Here is a 16,551-nt window from a genome sequence, read left to right on the forward strand (position 1 = left end):
CTTCCCATAGACTCCTGTACTTCCTAGCCGTAGCCACGTCTATGGAAAGCGGCTGAGGTCACTTCCCATAGACTACTGTACTTTCTAGCCGTAGCCTCATCATTTGGAATTCACTGAATCTGGGGGACTTTTCAAGAGTTCCAAGTTGTATAATGCCTCCTTTTAAATACCAACAGACCGGTAATTTCTCATTTGGTATAATCAAAGGGAAGACATATTCTTAGTTGTTTCAAGAAAGAAACACCAGACTGCCAAGGCTTACAAAGAACTAACAATTAAGAGATCTCGTCTATGGAAATACATAGCTTAATATGATGGAATTTAAAAAAAAAAAAAAAATACACAATTGACATTATGCTGATATACATAGGACCACTCTCCAGAGGGCGCTATTGAATGTATCTGTTCACTGTACACAGAGTTCCATTGTGAGTAACCAGTATTGTAGTACTCATACTGATAGAAATGACTCATACTCAGACAAAGTACTCATACTCATACTTGTCATGCCAGAATATGCGTACTCGTACTAGTACTCAAGGCAAAGTACTCGTATTTGTATTTGAATTCATGATGACGAAGTACTTCAATGTGTCCTTGTGCCCATGGCAACGTACTCGTACTCAAACTCAGGATGACAAAGTACTTGTACGCGTACTCATCGCGAAGAACTCACGCTCGTACTCAACCACACGATGACAAAGTACAAACTGCAACACTATAAGTAACGCTACCACCTACCATGATTAAACCGGTTAGATAATTTCCACGTAGTTAGCCGGGAAGTATCCTGTGTGACCGTTTAACTCTCCATCGATCCAATTCTCGTCGATCTTACTGACGATGCTGATGATGTCGCCCTCCTGAAACCCCAGTTCGCCCTCGTTTTCTGCCTCAAAGTCGTACAGTGCCTTGCAGCGTTCCTTCGTTGCCGTTACAGGTACTGAGAAATTGGAAATAAATATCACACAATCAGTTGAAAATAGCAAATTTATTCAGTTTGCACAAATTTGCAAGGTACCAGTTACAACTAATATTCACATGACAGTTGACATGATGGTTGGTTGGTGACCTGTTTTTACTGAGCAATATTTTCTGTCCGGTTTGAAAGCCTATAGATTGCAAACCAGCGAATAAACTGCCATAAACCTCAGTGATAAATACCTCCACTTCTAAAGATCAGGACAAATACTCACAAGTCTCGAAAAGTGCTTGAGGCACACATCAAATTAAAGCTTATTTCATCATCTTTCATTTCATCAAGTTTTGGTGGGTAATCCAATGAGTTTTGGGAGAAAATTCCATCCAAAGATGATTACCCCTGAAAGTAGTCCTGAAGTCCATCGCCATTTTGAAAAACGATGTCTATGCTCCATTGCAAAATAGAGCAAATTTAGGGCCTACTGGTAATTTCATCCAAATTTCGTCCTCATCACGGCATGGACCCTTCTTTTTTTACAAACCCTCAAGTTCACGGCCCACAAAATGCTTCAATACTTGTAGCAAACAAATTGAGGGCATTCAAATCGTGATTTGGCTAGGGAAGGCAATTTGGGGCCTATTTACTGGCCTGCAACCTTAAGCAAACTGTGTGCTGAGCTGGAGCATGAGATCCCTGTTGACTTACCTGGTGCGTTGTAATCGACCGTTGACGGGTACGCGTCGGTGTCGTCTCCGTCACTGGAGTCTCTCTTCGTGGAGTAAGAGTTGAAAGTACTTCTGGGTTTGCGTTCTGATTTGGGTCGACTGCCTGCCTCCTCAACCCTGGAAAACATCACAGAACATTGAGAAGGATGCTAACTGACAAGTTTGGGTATTATAGTCAGTCAGTCACAAGGCCATCACAAGTCATCACAAGTCATCACAAGTCAATCACAAGTCATCACAAGTCAATCACAAGTCATCACAAGTCAATGACAAGTCCATCACAAGTCAATCACAAGTCAGTCACAAGGCCATCACAAGTCCATCCCAAGTCCATCACAAGTCATCACAAGTCCATCACAAGTCAATCACAAGTCAATGACAAGTCCATCACAAGTCAATCACAAGTCATCACAAGGCCATCACAAGTCCATCACAAGTCAATCACAAGTCAATCACAAGTCCATCACAAGTCCATCACAAGTCAATCACAAGTCCATCACAAGTCCAGCACAAGTAAAGTCATCACAAGTCAAGGGTGTAGGTGGGGATGTGGGGTGTAGGTGGGGGTGTGGTTGATCCGTCGCAAATGGAAGAGTTTGAGAAAAGGGATATCAAGTCCAAATTTCAGCCAAGGAAACTCATTTTGGTTAAAATAAGAGCGTTTTGAAACTTCACTTTCAAAATCGAACACTTTACTACACGAGAACAAAAAAAAGGTCTCCACAAGGATACAAATTTTAGAAGGTGAGGGGGTGGGGGTGTGGGTGGGGATGGGGATGGAGGGATGGGGGGATGGGGTGGGTGGGGTGTACATGTATGTTCTGGACCTCTGATGTTAGGGTTGTTTTCTTTCTGATTTAAGTTTCACAAATCCGTTGATGACGAGAAGCATCGATTTAGAAAAAAGTAACCCCTACTTCTCTTCATTTTTTTTTGATTATCAAAAATGGACACTTGTTGTGAGTGGGGGGGCAGATTTCCCCTGTTGGCATACCTTTCATTGAGTGTTGACAGAAGGCTTTCCAAGACCTCTGCAGACTGTTTGTGGTATTCTAGCTGAGCCTCGGCTAACGCTTGAAGCTGTAACACCTGCTCAACCTGTTAAAGAAAACCAATCAATTAGTCCGTAAATCTCTGTTCATCAACATCTTACTCCAGAAATAGTTGGATGGATTTGCTACCAACTCAAATAGGCCCATTTATCAGACTTGCAACAGGAAATTTGATACCTTACCATGTCTATTAACCATGTTTATTGAATCGAAATGAAACACAATACGCCATAGCTACTTTTGAGAAATAGGAAAGATTTTCCCTTTTTATTTCAAAGGGCCCCATGACATGAATTTCATTTGGGAACATAATTTGTACAACTTTCTACTCCCCTTTAAATGTATGAAAACTATTTCACATCCATTTTTGGATAAATGTATTGAAAAGTGTACTTTTTAAACATTTAATATTGTCCATGCTTTTCCTGACAAATGAGGGTGCTGTTGCTGTGATGTCATTTCAGGAAGACACTGTTCAGTTTAGGTGTTTTCTGTTCAAATTGTGAACCCAAAATTTGCTCATTGAAAACATTTGTGAGAAAACTTTGCTCATTTGCTTACTACCATGCTCTGACAAAACAAACAAATCACCAAAGAAACTTTACAACATCAAAATAACCCAAATGTTGGTGCTGAAATAGCTATAACATTGAAGTTTCCGCCTAAAATGACATCACACATTTGCTCATGAATATGGAAATTCTCACTGGCATAAAAACCAAAACGGCACCTAAGTACCCTTAAAAATTGCAAAATTATAACTGAAAGTTATGAGGTTAAATGGGACACAAAGGTACATTTTCAAGGATTGCATACAAAAATTACATTAAATGGCCATTTAAAGAAAATCTTACACAACAGAAATAAATAGAAACCGTCAATCTCTTCACCCATACAATGTCGGTATAAATTATTCTTCCATGGTTGAACTGAGAGAAATATCAAAATAAATGCGAAGAAATACAAAGTGAAAAGTTGTTCTTGAGACTCAATGAGTGGTATCTGATTGAGTAGTAAGATGCTCTAGTGCATCTTGGCTCATCTTTGCTCCGATTTGTCAGGTACTTACATCACTCTCAAGGAGGTTCCTCATCCCATTCTCAGCAAGCTCCTGAGATTCGTGAAACTTCTCTTCTGCAAATTGGATTTCTTCTTCAGGAATTGTGCTTCCTGCAACACAAACAAAAACAAGATTGATGAGAACAAAAGTCAGACATATTGGCTCAGAATTATCCAAGATGCCAGTATTTTCCTGGTGTGGAAATGTAGTATAATTGCTGCATCATGCAAGCATGCATTAACCCTAACAGAACTCAACCCATCAAACCCCAACGGCATGTTTAGTGGGAATCTGTCAGGATGGGTACAGTACCCTTAAACTGACAGTCTTTTACATTGGGTTGGCACACCTCCAGAATCAAAGATAGAAATATGTGTCAGCAGTTTCCCATATGGTGTTGGAATTTGCCAGGATGGGTATGGTTCCTGGTCCATCATGCTAGGGAGTTAGAGTTAATCCGTCACCATGTACACAATGAGTCATAAAGAAAGTGACCAAATTAGAAACATATTTCAAAAAATATGTGGCTCACTCTGTTTAATAAAAATAGGGGTAAAGTACTTGTTGTCCACCACTGATCATTTATCATTCTACAAACAAATAAATACCCATTAAATACCATGAAACATAAACGTTTTCCCACCTCCATGAGTGAATGGAAAAACGGACAAAAACGGACAAAAATCGCCATCAATATTTCAGAAAAAAAAGAGTGGACTTGTTCCTCGTAATCGAAACACAACTCTGACAGTAAAAATACTGTTTCAGTCTTGACTCAAATGATCAAAATCTCATTTGTATTTGAATGCCTGTGTGTAATCTGTAATTCTCACTCAGCTCAATAGCTTCCAATGGCATTCCATGGAGCTACATTTTGTATACTTCATTCGTCTATTAAATTTGATTGCTTTTTAAGATTTTTTTGTATTAATCCAGGTTTTTTTTCCAAAATGGCGGGCGGAAGTGATTCAACAACTGCTTCACGAACGAACAAATCATACACAAACATTTCTTCCATGAAATGCTGTTAGTATCCTCGTCCAAGATGTTTAGATTGTTTAAAACGTGGTCCATGAACGCCAACTTTCGTGAAATCGATCGTAAGTTCATTGCGTGGCCGCGCAATAAGTTTGTTGCGTGTAAGTCCTACGCATGGCGTAAGTTACGCACTGTTTTGTGAAATCAGCTGCATAACAAAGTTCCGTACTTATTACAACTCACACATATTTAACACTTAGACATTCTCAATTTCATCCTCGGAAAAGTCACTTATCTACACTTTTCCAAGTTTGAGTCCACGCAAAAATTATTTGGGTCAATTTTTTTCATCAATGCAATTGAATATTGACCAACAAAATGCAAAAACAGGCTCATTAATATGTATGAGATGTAATGAATATTCATGATACCTCCATTATACAAATTCATGTTATTTCTGACAGAATCAGCTACAACCAACATTAACTCTTTGCCAGTAATTGTCCTTCTTTAGTAGACAATAATTTACAACAGTTACAAATTACATTCTAAAACTTGTAACACAATATGTCTTTTGATGTTAAAACTAAAAGCACTCTTAAAGTTTACCATTTTGGGGTCAATCTGATCATCTTCCAAAGCAATTTTCTTTTCTTTTTGAATATTGTTTAGGTTTTATTGATAATATAAATTGTCGTATTTCATCACCCAGTAAAACAGACATTTTTGGTCTTTGGACTGTTGCTTGATTTGGATGTGCTTAAAATAAACTGGAAAAAAAATGAAATGAAAACGGAATGATAATCTCCAATCAAGAAAACATAGCAGCAGGCTTAAACATGCAGGCAAAGTGAAAATGCTGGCTACGTTTGTTCTATGACATGCTGTTAGTGTTCCAAGCATGATGTTTAAAAACAAAACATGCAAGTTTCATGAGGACGTTCCTGTGAAATGCCAAACAAAATAAAGGAAGTAACATGCACAAGCTAGCATCAAAACCAAAACAAAACCAAAACTGCAAAATGACAAAGTGAACTCTAATCCAGTTTTGATTTTCAAAAAAAATGACTACCGAGCTTTAGAAATCTGGGATAATATATTTCAAAATAGCGGTGTTTGGTATAGCAATGTTCCACTGTATATGAGAATGTAATTTCCAGTAACCCTGCTTAACCCTTCTGTTAGTGAGCATTAGCCATGTCTGAATGACATGGCTACGACTAGCACTAGCCCACATGGGAAGTGGCTTCATCTGCTTCCATAGGTGCAACTAATGTATTAGCCGTAGCCACTTCATTCTGACGTGGCTTTACGCTTTTTCCTTTTCCCTTCATTTTCGACTCTGCACCCACAGCGAAATCTACAAATATATAGCACTACTGCCTACTCTATAGCCCAGACTGCTGGCCAAATTTGATACGCTTTAGGCTGACAATCCATGTGTCCGTTTTTGATGTGCGTATTGCGTTTTGCATACCAGTTGCGTATCTGCGATGCGTACTCTGAAAATCCACGAGTACGTATTTCTCGGCACACTTGACCGACGTACAAGCTCATATTCCCACAATGACTGGTCTTAACGCAGCAGGGATAGCGCAATGCGCAATACAGGTACATGGACCTATGTATGTATGCACATTGCTTATCAAACAACAAATTTTTACACATCAGGAAGTGCGCACTACGCATGACGGACACACGGATTTTTAGCCTTATACTGTATTTTCTGAATCCTCAATTAATTCTGATCTATTTCACCACAATATTTTCTACGAAATGCTACGCTACAAAATCGGTGTTGACATACCACCTGCTGCTGAGAGGAACCGACGAAAACGTTTTTACAGGTACATGGAAAGTAAAAATAGAAACATGATGTCATCATAGGATTATAGACCAATGGGCTCTTCGCACAAGTACCCCCTCAACGGTAGGAAAGGGAGAGTTGGGGTCGGGGAGACGACTGGGAGAGACATTTGAACGCATTGCCAACGACGCCTGACGCCACAGGAAGACGCTATGGCTTTGTGCATATTGGGAATGAAAGTAGTCAGGGTACCATGCGCTATACGTAGTGTGCCCCATCCACTGGACTATCGAAAGTGATCAAATAGCTCCCTCTCCTGTTTGCGCATGGAGACCATTAATCTAAACAGCCGTTGGATTCCTTTGTATTCAGTTTGGTCGTTTTTTTTATCCCGGAGGCTGTCTAGACCAATCCTGAAGGAGTAGACGTTTATTAGGGACATGTAACTGATTAACTAACTAAAACACACTTTTATAAGATGGACTTTTGCGTCGGGGTGATATAAATCAAATCAGGTTTTGCCTTTCACTGACGTTGAAACACTGTGTACTCAGTGTGTTACCCACTGAGTATACAGTGTTTAAACGTCGTTGAAGGGCAATTAACCTAATTTGATTTAAAACACACTTCAAAATAGAACGTCATGATAGTACGATACACGTACAGGCTTTCAAGCAGACCCAGGTGAAGAAGTAGGAGAAAAGTAAGGTCAAAATTTACAAAAACCAACAGGACAAAAGTCGGATTTTGGAGGACAGACTCAGGATAAAAGTAGGACTGTCGTGGGCTTTCTGGGGTAGTTTTCGTTGATGCTCGCCCATGCCCACAGCATCATAAGCCTCATTTGGCATGTTCTGTACTCACAACACTTGTGCTCCATCCAAAACTAAGCTCTTGGAAGTACAGTTGCAGTACTCCTGCACCCAAGCCCTTCATTGTGTGATTTGACAGTGTGTAACACTGCCATGAAAGTTTTCAATGAGATTAAATTTCTTCGGAGTTGTGGGACAAAAAAATAGGAAAAAGTAGGAATTTCAAGAAAAAGTAGGAAAAATTGGAGCACGGTAAAAAAAATATCAGGAAAAGTAGGAGTACTGAAAAGCCTGCACGTACATGTGGACTGAGGTTAATCTATTACATGGACATTTATCACAGTTGTAAATCTTAAAGCTATAGTCCATCATTTGCAGCCATCCGAAAAGTAACTGGCGTAATTATTGTTGAAAAACATACTTGGTTGAAAGATAGTAAGGGAACTAAACTCCCTGTGAAATTATTCTTTCTGGGAAGCTGTCATTTTGAAGTAATCAACGAAAGAAGGCATTTCCAACGGTGATTCTTAAGAAGCACCGTAGGAAAATTTACATTAGGAGTTCGTTTTGTTATTCAGCGCAGCGCCCACAAGTATTGGAACGACGCACACACGCGCGCGGTTGTTCTAATTCGTCGGATCAGTGCGTGACGCCGCGTATAGCTGCAATTCAAAACAATTCAACACATGATTCAGTAACTTTTGATTTGAAATTGAGGTCTTAGAATGCTGTTTTTCTCGGAATGTACAGCTGAAGCTTAGCTGAAACTTCATCAGGTTAGTTGCTCAGTATCCTTCATTAGATTTTGAACTCTTTTGTTGCTACAAACGAACAAAATGCACAAATTACAAATGATGGACTGTAGCTTTAAGCATCTAGCATTCTACATACACACATTCACAATATTGTTGTAGGGAAAGTACAAGGTAATATTGTGCATTTTAACAAAGGTCAACAACACTATCTATTCTCATTTTTGAAACTCACAGACAATTTCGCTTATTGTTAGTTCAAAAGTGTACTGAGCTATGGGTGTACACTATGGGTGCTAAGCAAAATGAGGGACCATTCATGACGAGTCTAGGAACTAGACTATTGACATACCGACCAAACCTGCTAATGCTGATGAGTATGTAGATGATGCACAGTGAAAAATGAAAGTAAAACATTAATACAGTGAGTGGTAAAAAAAAAAAATGATGTTGAAATCAAAGGTGTTGAAAATTCCTTCACAGCGACGTCAATTTACAGGATTTCATGATTAAACTCTTCTATTAGAGACAGTTAGGCCTATCGATCAAAGTAACAAAGTTCAGTTCCCGATGACAATATCCACTTTTGGAAACAATATTCGGCAGATCATATTTGCCGCTGAGTGAATATGGTTGACACAAAGTTCAAACTTTTTCTCGATTGTCTAAACTAAGTCCTCAAAAAATCTAAACCACAATTGAAGGCTTGCAAGGAACACTATTTTCAATGCAATTTTTGTTTTTCTTTTAGTGCAAACAAATATTATACGCATTATACAGTATGTCCAAAAGAAATGTCCATCTGACTATTTTTGAAATAACTACAAAACCATGAAGTCCAATTTGAAAAAGTTTGATTGTGCAGATACTCCCTATCTTGGCCTCAACCCCGATGAGTTTCATTTAATTTCAGTCACGCATCACTGCACACTTGTCAATTGATCACAACAACATTTTGGGACACTGTGACCAAGTTCCTTGCCTTAATCAATTTCAGTGCTGTGTTAAGTAAGCTGTGTAAAATCCTTCATGTTGTGAAAAGGGCTGCAATTGGGATTGGAATCATTTGCCTGGCTATCAGTCATCATGGCAAGACCTCGGTTTAATGCTCAAGGGCAAATGATTCCAATCCCAAACCACATCAGACTTTTTTTTCCACAGACACTTTTTTGGGGGCATAATGTATGACAATTAATAATGATATAGGATGAGATTTGAAGGTTTGCATGGTGGAAAGATACTAAGACAAGATAATTTTTACGGTAGCACCATGTGAATAAAACTTATCTTGTCTTAATAATGATATACTTAGTGTCATGTTAACAATAAAACTTTTTAAGTCTAACGTTATTTTTGTTTTAGTTATGATTTTAGTAATGTAAGATGATTTGATATGATGGAGTTGAGATAATCTGTCGCCTACCTTTTGCTTGCTTCTTCTTTTTGTAGTCAAAGTCAAGACGTCGCCCCTGTAAATTCTTCCGATGGTGCTGTAGAAATAAAACATTGGGGAGAAAGTTAATGTACTGTTTGACAAGAGACATTTGCACATTGCTGTAAGGCACCTTATATAAATTATGGGTCAAAGTGTGACAATTTTCGAGTTCCTGTTATCTCTGAACATGTCATTTGCCGTTCAAGTATCATTAAGAAAGACTTCAACAATTTGTTGGGTAATTGTCTGCTTCACATAATCACTCTTGGTGGACGACTGCATTAACCCTAACCTTAATTCCCAAATCCTCCCAAATCCTCTTTGCAAAAAGGAGGATTTTGCAGGATTGAGGCCGTTTGGCAAAAATGTGTGCCTGAGTTTGGAGGATGCACTGTGTCAAGGTCTTGGGCCGGGCCTTGTGTTTGTTGATGCTCAGCTGTGCATAAATTATACTTGAAGTCCTCCGCACTGCTCCAGGATGTCACTGGCTCTGCCTCAACATATTGACAGTGATTGCTGGAGGATTTTGTAGGATTGAGACAGTGATCATTCTTCCAAGGATCACATTCAAGAAATAATGGAGGATTTTGCAGGATTGAGGCTGCATGCAATTTTGACATGGAGGCAGTTGGAGGATTTTGCAGCATCATCGCAAAAATGCCCAGGGAGTTAGGGTTAAGAATGACTTTAAACAATTTTGTATTCGTTGTGTAGGTAGTTTGCTATTCATAATCACCCTTGGAGGACGACTGCATTAAGGAGTGCATCAGAATTATAAAATCACAGATGTCAGATGTAACAGGGACAGGAAAAAAGTGGACCCCAAATTTATCGAATGACCCAAAGTACACAGGCATAAGTTACAACCCAAATCAACCAGTAATCGATCACTTGTCTTGTATCAAATTTTTTTCCAGATTGGCCACAATTTGTGCTTGAATTTCCCCGCAGGTGGCTGTGCAACACAGTCCTGCTTCTACCAAAATCAACCAAATTCTGTCAGATTTTGTAAGATGGAACTCACGTTGATCTCTTTCAGATCTTTGTTCTTGAGATGATCCAGGGGATCCAGGAAGTTCTGTCTTGACGTTCAGATCGAAGGCGTCCTTGACTTCAGAAAGTTGCCTCAGTGATTCTCCCATCTCGACCATCGCCATACCTGTATCCAAAAAATAACCAAAAAATGTTTTTGTTTTTTTATTGATACCTATAAAAAACAACATTTTATTGTTCTGTTGTTTCCACCAAAACTAAACAGCTGTGCTAAGTATACCCTGGGAGCTGAGATTGTCTATGAAATGCATGGTCTATGAAATGCATTATTAGACAGAGTAAAAAATAAAACGGTTTCCCGTCTGCTTTTTTTTCCCTCCACCATGAGGTGAGGTATATGTTTTCATCGGCCTTGGTTTGTCTGTGAACAGGATAACTCAGGATAAATGCGGAGGCACTAGGCTCACGTGAATCGCGCACTCCGGACTCCTTCGACCAAAACATTTGTGAGCCTCGTCTTTAAGAACGCGTGCACGTAGTCGTGCCACGACCTCAAAAATGGCTTTTAACTTTGTTCGCCGGATTACGCTATATGAGAATGTAATTTCCAGTAACCCTGGTTAACCCTTCTGTTAGTGAGCATTAGCCATGTCTGAATGACATGGCTACGACTAACACTAGCCCACATGGGAAGTGGCTTCATCTGCTTCCATAGGTGCAACTAATGTATTAGCCGTAGCCACTTCATTCTGACGTGGCTTTATGCTTTTCCATTTTCCCTCATTTGTGCTTGAATTTCCCCGAACGTGGCTGTGCAACACAGTCCTGATTCTATCAGAATCAGTCAGATAATGGGTGATGTTAGATTTTGTAAGATGGAACTCACGTTGATCTCCTTCAGATCTTTGTTCTTGAGATGATCCAGGGGATCCAGGAAGTTCTGTCTGACGTTCAGATCGAAGGCGTCCTTGACTTCAGAAAGTTGCCTCAGTGATTCTTCCATCTCGACCATCGCCGTACCTGTATCCAAACAAAAACAAAAACATAACACAATCCATCTTTTTATAATACCTATAACAGGAAAGGTTTTATTGTCCTGTTGTTTCCATCAAAATGAGAAGAGTTGGGCTAGGTCAAAAAGTAAGTGTTCTTTCAGCAAAACGAAAACAATTCTCAAAGGGATGCATGTGAATTGTTTTCGTTTTGCTTAAATAACACGTACATCTCTTTGTGATCCATGGACAGAACTTTAAAATGGTGTTTGTGTTCAAAATTCTGTAACTTGAAAAGCAAATGAGTGATGTGAATGATTCTTGTGCTAAAACAAAGCTCATTGATTGGGCTCTCATGATCATAACCTAGATTTGGAAAGTGCTACAGGCAAAACTTCATTCAAAAATTGGTCCTGCCATTTGAGTTTTCGTCTTTTTTGACTCACCTGTATATTGCAAATGCATGCATTTATAAATAAAAAAAAATTAAAAATACAAAGTGGGTGCAAAAAAGGCAGCGGGAAGCTACGAGAAACTGGTTTATTTCTTTACTTGGCCTTGCATATATGAAGTGCTGGGCCCTACATAAATTACACAATACTCATGGTACTATGTTGGTGGATTGGAACACTGATTAGAGCACCTTTTTGAGAGCTTTTTGATCAGTCTACCACAGAAGGAATGAGAATACATCTTGAAGCTTGCTCACCAAACATTGAATCTTCTCCTAATTCTCTGCCGTTCTTCAACATGACTTCTCCCAGGAATCCTACGGGTTGTTGAGGCTTGGTTCCTCCCTTGTTCTGACCACGGACTTTTCTCATGGCTCTGGAGACTGTTCAGGAAATACAATACGATTGATTAGGGTCAGCACACAAATAGAAGATCTATCTCTATTTGGTTTGTTTGAAGTGAATACTTAGACCCGAATCAAACCGGTGTTCTATAGTCACCCCAAATGAAATTATTCCAAAGGTTACAATTAAAGGTAATATACGACATTTGCAAACATCAACAAACAAAACTACCAAATTATCATGAAATACTTTACTTGACTGTAGGTGAATGACAGTCTCAGACATCCTGTGAAATCATGGCACCTGGTGTGCTGTCATTTTTAAGAAAAGTGGAATTTTTGTATTGATTTCAAAAGATGGTCGGCCGACCATCGTAGGAAGAAACTGATTTGTCCAAATAGTGCCCCAATTTACCCAATTTATTTAGTCCACATTTTTTTTGCAAGCGGTTACACATCCGTGAATGGATGCAAGCCAGCTAGTCTGGTTCCCTGAGCTCAGGGAACAACACAAGATCCGGCCCAAGACCTTGACACAGTGCATCCTCATAAATCAGGCACACATTTTTGCCATATAGCCTCAATCCTGCAAAAGCCTACATTTTGCAAATAGGATTTTGGAGGATTTGGGAAGGTTAGCGTCAATGATGTTTCAATTTTGGTTCTTACCTGGATTGGGCTTAAGGTATTCTATTGTCTTGTTCACCAAATCATCCACTGTGTGACCTGCCACGTCAATTTTCTAATGAAAAAAAAAATACATTACCCAAAGACAATGAGAAGAATTCAATAAGCATAAATAATCTCAAGCAATATTTACTAATACTAAATGTGTTAAAACTTTTTTCGCTATGGCAGGAGAGATTCATACCCTGGACTCCGTTGCGTGTACACAACAGAGTCCAACCTGGGCTAGGACTAGGGCTAAGTTACACTTACAGCAGACAGGGCTCTGGAGTGCTCTGAAACGTGCAAAACAAAACGGGCAAAGAAAATGTCCTCAGTATTTCACCAACCAAGTTTGGATACTCAATTCAATTTTTAAAGGAGATTTTTCTTCAATATTTTGCACATGAGAGGGAAGTCAAGTGATTTCAAAATGGGACTAAATACTAGACTGGTACATGTCCAACCATCATGACCATATGGTCCAACTATTTGAAAAGACTGACCTCTTCATTCAGTGTCAATAGTCTGGTGGCTTGACTACGGAGAAATGTGTAGTAAATTGAGACTAGTTCCCGCTTCATGCCACATGTTTCTTTAATTCTTTTGGCATGGTTGATTGATGCAGTACTGAAGCTGTGTTGGACTGGTTGTTTCAGGTGCCAGTCTATTTTCTTGCTTTGCATGTTTTCAATACCATAAGTTTTGGGACTCTCATACACAGTATTGAGAGGCCCAAATTTTCGGACTACACTTACAGTAGTCCGAGTAACTTGGACCCAACTTATCGTCTTTTTAACATGCAGATTTCACCCTCAAAATGGCCTCCCAATTACTCGATAGGCCACCTGAGGTACAAATAGACATCGATGATTAAAATGGTTGTACTGAAGTTTATTTACGATCCGGAAGAAAAGTGAAATTTCCCGTTCAATTCTGAGAGCTCCCCTCGTGATCATGAACACGTTAAATTTCCGACTCGTGTTAATGTTTGAACGACGTGATGTAGTCTTCATGCCCAGCGTACAATCAATGGTCCCCATATCCCAAGTGCGATTCCGTTACCGAGCGCGAAGCATCGATTATGATAATGAGTAGACTGGATCTCGCTTGTGAACACCAGTGGATTTCAAATGGTAAAAGACAATCGGGAACTAGCTTGAATTGGTTTCCGCCCATAAAAGCTGTCCTAGTTCCCGACTCTCTATTATCGTTCGAAATGTACTTGTGTTTACAAATGAGATCCAGTCTACTGATTATCATAATCGATGCATTGCACTCGGTAATGGAATCGCACTCGGGATATGGGGACCATCGAATGTACAATGTACGCTGGGCATGAAGACCACATCACATCGTTCAAAACATTAACATGAGTCTGAAATTGAACGTGTTCACGATCGCAAGGGGAGCTGTTGGGATTGAATGGGAAATTTCACTTTTCTTCCGGATCGTAAGTAAACTTCAGTACAACCATCTTAATTATTGATGTCTACTTGAACCTCAGGTGGCGTATCTAGTAATTTGGAGGCCGTTTTGAGGGTGAAATCTGATGTTTTTGTGGGACAATGTTGGGTTTTTGGGACAAAAGAGAAAATTGTGTTGCTCGGCATATACGGGAATTGCTTGGACCCCACTATCGCCAGACCATGTCCAAATGTTACAAAGGCGATAAGTTGGGTCCAACTTAGCCCCATAAATGTGGCCAATTTACTGGACTACCTCCGTAAATAAAGGCCACACTTCCACCATGTACAAAAACATGTCAAACTTTGTCAAATTTTGATTTGCACATTTAGGCTTAATTTGTAGTTTATTTTTGCTTTAGAAGCCTACTCACCCTCTTTATAGCCTAATCAGAAAGTGCTGCCTTTTTCAGATGTCTCTTTTTCGTGAAATTTCCAGATTCGTTTGCACACGTTCGCGTATCAAAATTTCAACATGAAATTTCACAAAATTACACATCTGAAAAAGGCAGCACAAACATGACAAAAGTGAGCATGGTGAGTAACTTCTAAACCAAAAATAAAGTACAAACTAGGCCTAAATGTGAATATCAAAAGTTGACAAAGTTCGACATGTTTTTGTACATGATGGACTAGTCCGAAAATTTGGGACTCTCAATACTGTGTATGACTATGAGAGTCCCAAAACTTAAGGTATCTATATCGTGCGGGGGGTATAATGTATTAGGAGCGGAACGATAGTATGCGCATGCGTACAAGTGCAAGTACGTACCCCCCCGCGGCGCGCTCCGAGCGATCGAACCGAAAATGACTGCGATCATTCTGCGCGCGTGCTCGTTTCAAGTGTTAGGTTGGCTCAGTGCGGAAAGGGCATATTTTTCATCATTTTTGCTGAAAAACAGACAGAATCCATCGAAGTTTGTTGGGTGCACATAACGTGAGTATGTCATGAGGTATTGTACGGAGTTTAGGGGCAAACTGTGCAGCGGTTCTGTGGGAAAAAGCTTGGTTGGGATGGACGTTTTTGTACTTAATTAGTGTTTTGTGCTGACAACAATTTTGCGGGGTTCTGAACCTATGAGGCTCCACTGCGTGGAGCCTCATAGTTCTTAGCCCCATAAATGTGGCCTATTTACATAGTTCTAGGAGTAACCTAGCCCCATAAATGTGGCCTATTTACTGGACTGCCTCCGTAAACATAGGCCACACATCCACATGTACAAAAAACGTGTCGACTTTGCCAAATTTTGATTTTCACATTTAGGCTTACTTTTTACGTTTTTTTTGCTTTAGAAGCATTCTCACCCTCTATATAGGCTAATCAGAAAGTGCTGCCTTCTTCAGATGTCCATTTTTCGTGAAATTTCCGGATACATTTGCACACGTTTGCCTATCAAAATTGCAACATGAAATTTCACAAAAATTAAACATCTGAAAAAGGCAGCACTTTCTGATAAGCCCATATAGAGGGTCAGAATGCTTCTAAAGCAAAAAAATCTACAAAGTAAGCCTAAATGTGAAAATCAAAATTTGGCAAAGTCGACACGTTTTTTGTACATGAGGATGTGTGGCCTATGTTTACGGAGGCAGTCCAGTAAATAGGCCACATTTATGGGCAAGGAGTAACCATGACCATGATTTTGAACACCCGAATCCCACCCGACATAATTTGCTGACCTATCTCGAACACTCTATCTAGCAACGAGCAAGAGCTAGCATCATCACGATAACCCCAGTCCAACCGAGGGATTCCTTCTGCCAAAATCGCTTCATTCTCCACAGCTGCGGCTATTTCCTTATCGAATATCACCTTCAGTTCCTTCCACTTTGTCATGTTTGTGAACAACAATTTCGCTCCATCTGGCATAGTGTCTGGTTGTTGTGTATTTGTTGTGCAAGTCTGTGCAATTCATAACAGTGCCCTCAATAGTCAGTTGGCGTCCAGCCTAGCCCAGGTTGGACGTCGTCTACATTGCATTGTACACAACGGAGGAGTCCACTGGGCTAGCGTCCAGCCCAACCCCTCCACCCCAGCTTTTCCAACTTTTCAAGTTGGTGGTTCCGCAAATATTAACAAGAGATTGCGGCGGTAGTT

The 16,551-nt window shown here is 39.8% G+C and overlaps 1 protein-coding gene across 1 annotated transcript; it reads right to left on the reverse strand.

The window, feature by feature from the left end:
• Nucleotides 1–682: 682 nt before the first annotated feature.
• LOC119738662 (endophilin-A1-like) lies at nucleotides 683–12,280 on the reverse strand. The gene is made up of 7 exons (XM_038213578.1): nucleotides 12,238–12,280; nucleotides 11,423–11,556; nucleotides 9,532–9,598; nucleotides 3,769–3,869; nucleotides 2,642–2,745; nucleotides 1,628–1,764; nucleotides 683–943 (listed from the first exon to the last, which is right to left on the reverse strand). Exons 1-7 carry the CDS (start codon nucleotides 12,278–12,280, stop codon nucleotides 756–758), a joined length of 774 nt encoding a protein of 257 aa, XP_038069506.1. The 3' UTR covers nucleotides 683–755.
• Nucleotides 12,281–16,551: the final 4,271 nt, after the last annotated feature.

Source organism: Patiria miniata, unplaced genomic scaffold, assembly GCF_015706575.1.
Source record: "Patiria miniata isolate m_02_andy unplaced genomic scaffold, ASM1570657v1 HiC_scaffold_10, whole genome shotgun sequence".
Taxonomy (NCBI): domain Eukaryota; kingdom Metazoa; phylum Echinodermata; class Asteroidea; order Valvatida; family Asterinidae; genus Patiria; species Patiria miniata.